Source organism: Ascidiella aspersa, chromosome 6 (assembly GCF_963924565.1).
Source record: "Ascidiella aspersa chromosome 6, kaAscAspe10.2, whole genome shotgun sequence".
Classification (NCBI taxonomy): Eukaryota; Metazoa; Chordata; class Ascidiacea; order Phlebobranchia; family Ascidiidae; genus Ascidiella; species Ascidiella aspersa.
The window spans coordinates 8,753,372-8,762,300 of record NC_139452.1 but is presented as its reverse complement, the minus strand read 5'-3'; the positions used below and the strand labels follow the sequence as shown (position 1 = coordinate 8,762,300).

General features: G+C 37.6%; 1 protein-coding gene across 1 annotated transcript; it reads right to left on the bottom strand.

Moving 5' to 3' along the window:
• Window positions 1-2,014: 2,014 nt before the first annotated feature.
• On the bottom strand, window positions 2,015-8,375 carry LOC146139536 (uncharacterized). The gene is made up of 4 exons (XM_083392360.1): window positions 8,250-8,375; window positions 7,204-7,408; window positions 4,732-4,899; window positions 2,015-2,663 (listed from the first exon to the last, which is right to left on the bottom strand). Exons 1-4 carry the CDS (start codon window positions 8,346-8,348, stop codon window positions 2,320-2,322), a joined length of 816 nt encoding a protein of 271 aa, XP_083248486.1. The 5' UTR covers window positions 8,349-8,375; the 3' UTR covers window positions 2,015-2,319.
• Window positions 8,376-8,929: the final 554 nt, after the last annotated feature.

Sequence of the window (8,929 nt, the reverse complement as noted above, 5' to 3'; positions counted from 1 at the left end):
TCAGTGCTATGGAAGGCCCACTATGAAAAATCAGTACAAAAACAGTGGCGGATTCAGGATATTTTATTTTAAGGTGAATTATTACGGCGCCTAGAAAACATACTACAAAAGAAGAATATAGAAAAAATTTGCGTTTACAAAGAATTAAAGTTGGCAAATATATAGTTCGGCAGGCTCTCAGGACCATATTTGGCACGTGGGTCAAAACCACGCTGAGACAATATAAAAATTCTTAGCCACACAAACTTTTAAAATAAAGTGCAATGACTGTACGGCCATCATGCGGGCCATAACTACATGTGAACACTAAGCTATTTAAAAGTAACTCGCAGCCCACTAAAAATGGCTCTGCGGCCCACAGTTTGCCGACCACTGCATTAGCACAACTAAACACTAATGACAGCAAAATGCGCAATTCAACTCGAAGCACGGAATTACGTGACTGAACAGCAATTCGTGGCTAATGTCACTTTGTGCGTATAGGTCGACCCGAATCTGGCTTTCTTTCTTTTGTCCCACATTTAGGCCTATGTGCGGCAAAATTTTATTGCACAAAAAAAATGTCTTCTTCACGAGGGTTGTGTTGATGTTTTGCTAGGTGGTTCGCGGTCCCAGAAAATTGTCTAGCGGACTCCAAAAGGACCGCAACCCCAGTTTGAGAACCACTGTTTTATAAAATGTTGGGAGAATGTTATGCGCAAACGGAAATACTGCCGGAAGCCCAAGATGGTTAGCACGAAAGATAATTTTGCACACCAACAATCCGAGATGGAAAATTGAAGTTGCTGATTGTTGTCAAAGCTTGTATGAAACACAAAACCGTTTTTTTTTCGCGCCTTTTTGCTGTTTAAAAGTTAATTATACCGTGTCATTTTTACAATCTTTCTAGTGATCATTTTCAAAATGTTTTATTTATTTTAAAACCAACGCTGATTTAAACTGTATTGTCAACTGCGTACAACAACGTAAACGTTGGCCTGCAGTAGGCTTTTGTAAACATAATTCGACGGGTAAATTCATATTGTGTCGGTCAGTATATTCTACAATTTTTGACAAAAGTTTTATAAAATAATTGCCGTGAAAACCAATGTTTTAAAAATAATGCAGTTGAGACATTTCAGCAGTAGACAAACATAAACTGAAAAATGTATGATCTGTTAAATGTAGCCTATACTCATATTGAAAGTTTTTATTAGGCTAATCCATAATTATATCCGATGTTTACACAAATGTATTTATGATTACACAAAATTATATTATTTACAATTTATAACGGGAAATGCGTGTTACAACCATGGATAACAATAAAATTACGTCTAACAATGCCGTTTACCAAGTAATACTTTCATTGGGATTTAGATAAAACTTCCAAAGTGCAACAATAAATTTCCCATGGACTGTGCCTTTTGTTGTCAACATTTCGATAAGGTTTCGTGTTTACTCTGTCTGCTTCTTAAATACTTTTACAGTAGTTATTGCGACAAAAGTAAAACAGTAGCTGGGAAAACAGGAGAATCTAAAAAGTTGGCCTGAAAAGTGTAGTAAATATTAACTTTAGGAAAAAAGAAAACAGATTCGCCATGTCTGCATTGCAGAAAATATTGTTGGTAAAATTTCCATACGAAAGGTGAGAATATGATTGACCTTATACACCGGCATCATTTCAAACAAGTCTACCTTATGTTAATGACGACTTAGCAGTAAAATATAATTCTAACATCTTAAAGCGCTTTTTGAACATACTTAATGTTTAGTACCGATTTTCGAATCGTCTCTACAAAATATGTAACTTTAATAATACCTGTTTAGTGACATGAAACTCAATCTTAACATTTAAAATCCGCAAAAGCAGGATTTAGCAGTGCATGGATCATGTTTGGAATGCAATATAGGACTTCGTTAAGACGGCCATTTTATTTCGAAAAGGTCGAGCTTTCTTTTAGTTACGTCGCGATCAGGGCATAATAAAGAAACGACCCTTTCAAAGTCCAAAATTGGGGAACAGAGTTATTAAGAGGCTGAAAAAGGGGGGCGGAAGTTTTAAGGACAGAATAATGTCAAGATGTGTATTTTTAGGGCAAAAAAACGATCGTTTTAAAGTAAAAAAATAGGAGGTCGGGAGTTTTAAGAACAGAATAATGTCAACAAGTGTATTTTTTGGGCGATAATACACAACTTTTGAAAGTCAAAACGTAGGGAATAGGAATTTTTGCAGGGCAGAAATACACCCGTGGGCTTTAAGAGACAAAATAGAAGCGGACAGTTTCACACGACAAAAGAAAGTTTCCTGCCACTTAAAATGGCTTAAAGACGAGCGAATCACGTGAGCACGAGGTGGGTGGGGTCCTCGCGCTTGCCCTGCAAGGCCACGCCCATCGTCAGACAGGAGTTGACGAATGAGGCGATAAAAGAGATCCAGGCCATGTAGAAGGAGGCGCGAAAGTCGGCCTGTGCACGTTCTTCTATCTCAATTATACTTTTTTCTAACACCGTGATCTCCTTGGCGAACTGTGCCTTGGATGCGACGTCGATGGCTCGCTTGGTTCGCGTGCCGAATTCCACAAGACCGTCGCGAAACTGATCGAAGAAGATCATTGCCCGACCGTTGGTGGCCTCTGTAAACGCCACGCTGTAAATCATCCCACCCACAAGCAACATCAGCGCTATAAACAACAATAGTTATAGTATAGGTATTTTTTACGTGTTACAAGATTTATAGATTAGATATTTTTAATGTGAGTTATAGGTAAGGTATTTTTTGTGTGGCAATCAGGTGGCACTGGGATTCGAACCCAGTCCCGAATAACAACCTGCCAACCAGAGAGTTTTCACTTAATAGATTAAGTCGGTACTATTTAGTATACCTGAACTGGGAATCGTCCTAGTAGCGCCGTGCCTGGGCCTGATATAGTTTTGTATGTAAAATATTTGCGAAATACTCGTATACATGTTAGAAAACAGTATTGTAAACAATTTATTTTAAAATGTCCCAGTCAAGTCGTTTGCAAAATAAATCCAAGTTTGCAAAAAAAATCAAGTTCCAGTCTAAGTCATTTGAAACCACCCATACCAGTATTAGGGTACCTTTTTACTAATTTGTCACGGCAAAACCGATAAAAAAATACAGAGACATTAAGCTGTCAGTTTATATTTTCTGTTAAAGATAAGTTTCGAAATGCTTTAAATCATAAAAGTAGCCAAGTTCCCATTTAAGGTGAGTCGGGCATACCTCTGGTCGACAAACGAAGTGAAGAAACTGCAAACCAAGCGGACTTCACCTGAAATGATTAATTTTGTTCTCGGAATCGATTGATAATTCTTCGTGTCAGTGAGTTTATCACGCTTAAAAATCCCCCAAAAATTCTAAAAGTTAAGCGAGCACACGACGAGTAAAACTTAGCACGACTCGTTACGCAGTCGAGTTGAACCTGGACGAAATGTTTCCCTTTTTACAAAGTAAGGACTTGCACGCTTGTCCCCCGTTTGTGTCGTTTCGTTATACGAACAATTTGTCTCGGTCTGGACAAATACACAGCTTGCATGATTGTTAATTTTAAGCTTAGCCTGGAAGTTTGGTTTGAAAAAAAAAATACCGTAGGCGAGTAACGCAAACGTTGCACAGATGTCATATTCCGTGGTGAACACAAAAAACCGAACGGTTTAACCCCGCGAAAAAAGTGTCAAGAAAAGTAAGGCGTGTTAATACTTTGCGATAACAAATATCACTTTCACAGATAGGAGTGACTGTGGATAGCAAGTTTGTATTTTTGGTGGGTCTATCAACTTTTATTGGCAAGCTGTTTTCAGGATCAATGTGCCAACAATAGATCGTAAATCAAGAATTTTCTCAGAAGTTTCAATAGAAAAGGGAGTGCAATATTTTTCCACAGTTACGCGGCTGGAAGAAAACATTGTGTGATAGATTCTGACTTTGAATCGGCCTGAAAGTTACGAAGGTCCACAAAACGCAATAGCAGACTGTATAACTCATTCAAAAGCAATTATCTTGCAATGTGATCAACTTTACTCGTGGTCTGATGTATTTAACATACAGGAATTAAGAAAACGGCACCTAAGTCATGTACAAGCCCAAAGCAAACCTGTCATGAAAAGTGATGTAAAACAAACGCACCACTTGTCTCCCAAGCACACACACAAACCTGTTCGTTTGATGCAACAGTCGCGCGCACACACACACACATGACGACCAGTTGGCACAGATCGGCCTCCCGGCAATTAAAAAGTCGTCTTACCGCTAGAAACGGTGTAGGGCGAAAGCAAAACCGGCTAAAACGTGACCGCATGTAGCCTGCCTCGTCACTAAGCCTGGCGCCTTCATAATAAGGTAAAGGTCACGTTGTTAACAATGATTTAAACTATAATTGCACTTAAATCACGGTTTTCAAATGACTAGACTTGACTGAAGTCTTTTGAACAAAATTCTTGACTTTACTTTTTGCAGGTAAAACATTTTGCTTGCGATATATTGGGTTTGTTATTTTTTAGTAAACGGTTTTGTTCCTAATATTAGGACTAATTTACCAATTTGAATACGTTTGATTTTCATGACAAGAACTGCACTTGAAATTTCCTTGCTCTAATAATGACTTGACTGGGACTTAAGTGCTTTTAAAAATGTTTTAACTTGGACTTAAGTTGTTTTACAAACGACTTGACTGGGACTTAAGTCATTTGAAAGTAACTTATCAACAACACTGAAATGTCACTTACAGCTGGCAACCAGAACGACCGTGCCGCCGATAAACATTTTGCGACCCCGCGATCCTGCGGCGTCCTCATGATTGCCGACGAGGACTACCAAGGCGCCGGCCAGTTGGATGATCAAACCGACTATCACACAGGCAGCCGTGCCTTCTCGTGCTGTCGTCACCGCCGAGTCTGTAAAAATTTGAACAAAACTTTACTGTGCACAAAAACACACGGTTGTAAAGACTTGAGTCAATTACTGTGAATTGGCTTAAGTTCACTTAAGTCACTGTTTCTTTTTAATGTTCATACGATCAGTAATTTGCAATGATTATTAAACATTTATACCTTTAATACCACATGTTTACTTCACCTACGTTTTAAAAGTGGCCAAAGTAGTTTTTTCGAGTTACTTGCGATCAAATAGTGCCAAATGTTTTATTTTCGGATATGTGTTTTCAATTAAAATTTGATTATTATAGTAGGAAGTTTTAAAAACACGATCCAAAATACTTATAATTTTGTGTCTGTCAAGTTTAAAATTGCACTAATTCTCATGGCGACTTTAATTAATTCTCATGATATCACAAGAAACATAAATATCATGAAGTGTTGTATTGAATTAACTCAATGACTTGTGTTAAATGTACTTCAGTTACTGTTTTTTTAAATACTTGATTTGATGAAGTCTTTTGTACAAGTGCCTTAGGTAAAACGATGTGTTTTTGATAGCATTTAAGTTTATGTATTTATTCCAAGTTTTTGTGCATAATAAAACGATTTGCTAGCTATATGTTGCGATTTTTATGGTTTAGTTCGTTTATTGCTCATCATCTTTCAAATCTACAAATTTAATAGTTTAACTTTCATTTTTATGACAAGGACTTGTCGACTATAGCTTTAATAATGACTGACTGAGACTTGATTTGGGCAGCTGAAGACTTTGACATGTGCTGTCTTGTTAGTTTTCGCAAAAACAATTGATTTGAATTTAGGGTAAGTGATTCAAAACGACTTGTTTACAACACTGGAAAATGTCATCAAAACAAATTTAAATATTTTTCAGCACAATATGTTTTTGACCGCATTTTAGTTTTTAACTAACCCTTTTAGGCCTGAAGAGGGCGTCTGCGCTGTTGCACGTTTAAACCATAAGCGTTACAAACCCTCACGAATAGCAAGGTGGCAGTGAGGTTTCAAGTTTATAGTGGGTGACACAAAACTTGTTTTGTAGGCCTACTTGCTTTGCTTGTGAACGCCTTGATGAAATTACGTACGTAATTGCGTATGTAGGCTATTCACACCTCGACTGCTTTCAGGCACGTTTTCCAAACGACACGATAAACGTTTGGCCCTTCTGCACCCTGATTGCAAATTTACAATACACGTTTTATTGTGAACATTCAGGGTCAACACCAGGCTTCTGTCGAAGACAATGACCCTGTGAAGTTTCGAGATTAGAAACTCTGTGAATATTACGACATTTTAAAACTACCCCCTCACATGACATTGGAAATGAATAACGAGTGTTTTGAAACGAACAACAATATTGCCTATAATTCTCTAAGTCTTCTGGTCTTCCTATGTTATACGTCTAAGGAAACCTCAGACTCCGAACGAACAACTCAAATCTATGGAAGTTGAATAAGTTGAGGATAATTTAATTACGAAAAAAATCGACCTTATTATATATATTTGTGTACCATTTGATTGTCAAATTAACCTCACGTCCTATAAGTCAACCCGGATAGTTGAGTTGTTTCAATTTACTTTACAGGTACTATTTTTAAAGTCACTGTTAATTGCTGTAACATAATACGTTTGCAAGTCAATTTCAAGAAGGCCTACATCAATCCAAAACTGCGCAGTGGTAGTGTAAGTACAGAAAATTACGTACAGCCTGTGTGACCGGCTTAGGCCTAAGGCAAAAAAGACACTGACAACAAGGCACGAAAGAGGTGATTTTGAGAAATCGCTTATATTTATTTTGATCCTTTTTTCTCATTGATAGTGTAACACTTAAATTACACGGCTTAAAGTGCAGTCTGCCTGGTAAACAGTTTATATCCTTAAGGTGTTGGACTACATTTGTTTTAATATGTTTTTTAACCTATCAATGAAAGAACGACATTTTAAATTCCTCTGATTTTTCGGTCTGTAAAACAATAGAAAAAACCAATGATATTTTAGCTTATAAAAGGAAGACATGTCACTAGAAAAATACGAAAAAATTACATATTAGGTTCGCTTCCGAAATGACTTTTACAGTTTCGACGAAATATCATTTGCGACGTTAGCTTATTTTCCAGGTTAAGCAAATTGAAAGGAATTTTAGCAATTTCTCATGCCATATATATTAGTGGCATATTCTGATGGTGACATGATGAATTGACAATAGTTCTAGAACTTTTAGAACAGAGTAAATCGTCGACTTTACCCAAAATAAAAAAAGGGGTTTTGTAGTTTCATTGAATCCAAAAAAATAGCTGTACATACGTGGCATTGTGGCCTCCAGTCGGCTGTCCACGATACTATAGTGAAAAAGGCCGGACGCAAAACAGATGCTGCCGTTGGGGTCACTCTTGATCCGATCCACCACCACTCTGTACGCGCTCACCGCAAGCACCGAGTCATTATCTGGCACAAAGTACGTGCTGGCGTTGATATGAAGGTTCAGGAAATTGTGGAGCTCGAAGCAGCCCTGGGCAAACGCGAAAGACAATCAAAATAAAGGACAAAAACGCCAGAAAGAACTGCATGTTTTAAATGCAAATATTTTAAGGCTGATGGGTATATCTAACTGCTGACGCCCGGCAAGGAAAGATACGCGAGTTGTTTAATTTGAAAAGCATCGCATTACCAAAAAAATCGATCTGGCAAACACTTACAGGCAGCGCAAAAAACAAGGAAAGTCTAGCAGATGTGACACGGAGCTCTTAACTTAAGCAAATTCAGGACCAATGGATGCAAAAAAAAGTTAAAAAATTTTTCGGTAAAAAATGAAACCTTGGTAAAAGTAAAACTATACACAACACGTTTTCATATCCATTTAATACCTTACACTTGCGTTGGAACAGTTACCTTTCCTTCAAACATAATATTGTGCTTCTTCGAATGCCACAAATATGTTACCGAACTAGGCGTAAAACACTGCGCAATATATGTGATTCCTTAAATGTGGGCTTTCTCACCAACTCTAAGTTTTCAAATAAAACATCGCGCGATGTATGCCCACAGGGTGCAGTTAAACCTCATGCGTTTAGAATTTTTAGACGTTAATCTGCAAATTAGCCGAGAGCATTTTACTGGATGAACTTAAAACTTCTTAACTGGGCTTTGAAAATGGAAGCCGGTTGTTGATAAAATCCTATATAGGCACGTGTTTTAACTTTGAGTTATGCCTGTTGAAGTTTTGATACATTGCCCAATTGGCTAACATACCGGTAGAAAGAGCTAATTCATTTATTTGCCTGGAATCTTTGGCAGTTTTGTACTGGCGTGGAAGTCTTAACTGACTGGTCAATACAATCAACAAAACATACCTCCATCCAATGAGTGGTCGACAGAGCAATAACGCCAAACAGTAGAACTGCTCCGGCCAAACATCCAATTGCAATCTTTGTTGGATTCATCGTCAGCATTTTTGTGATCTCGCAGTCAAGTCCAAACTCGACTGTTAGCAGCAACTAATGCCAAAAAATGCGCGGTGCAACAAACCCTGCAGGGCAAGCAGTATTTTAAGCGCGGTCTGAAAAAAGCTTGAAATTGCGTCATGCTTGCTTTGTCCATTGCTAAAGTTATACGAGGAAGTGCCGAACGGGTTTGAAGCTATCCGTGCATGAAACGGTTAACCTCAGATAAACAAGTTGCTTATTGAACTTTCAGGGACCTCAGCTCGCAAATCCAATTTTCCGCATAGCGTACGTATCCAAGGCGCTTAGAAGGGCGAAAAGAAGCTTCACAATCTTATAGTTATACTTTTAAAATTGCAAAAAGCATCAACATAAGGCTGGCCAAAACAAATTAGACGAGAACACAATCATCTCTTAGGCCAATAGCGCCTTTTTTCGAATAAAAAATCTATTTTTCAAAAAAAAATATCTATGAGAAAATACCTAAACTTGGTATAATTGACAATTGATACGGTTTTTAAGATAATATAATTCAGTACAAGAAATATATCATCAACATATTTGTAGCATTTATTTAATTTTATAACATT

Excerpts from the sequence above, each read along its gene's own strand:
- LOC146139536 (XM_083392360.1), bottom strand. The coding sequence starts at position 8,348 with ATGCTGACGATGAATCCAACAAAGATTGCAATTGGATGTTTGGCCGGA. Across the intron at positions 7,409-8,249 it reads CGACCACTCATTGGATGGAG|GGCTGCTTCGAGCTCCACAA; the intron begins GTATGTTTTGTT and ends GCGTTTGCCCAG. Across the intron at positions 2,664-4,731 it reads GGTCGTTCTGGTTGCCAGCT|CGCTGATGTTGCTTGTGGGT; the intron begins GTAAGTGACATT and ends TGTTGTTTATAG.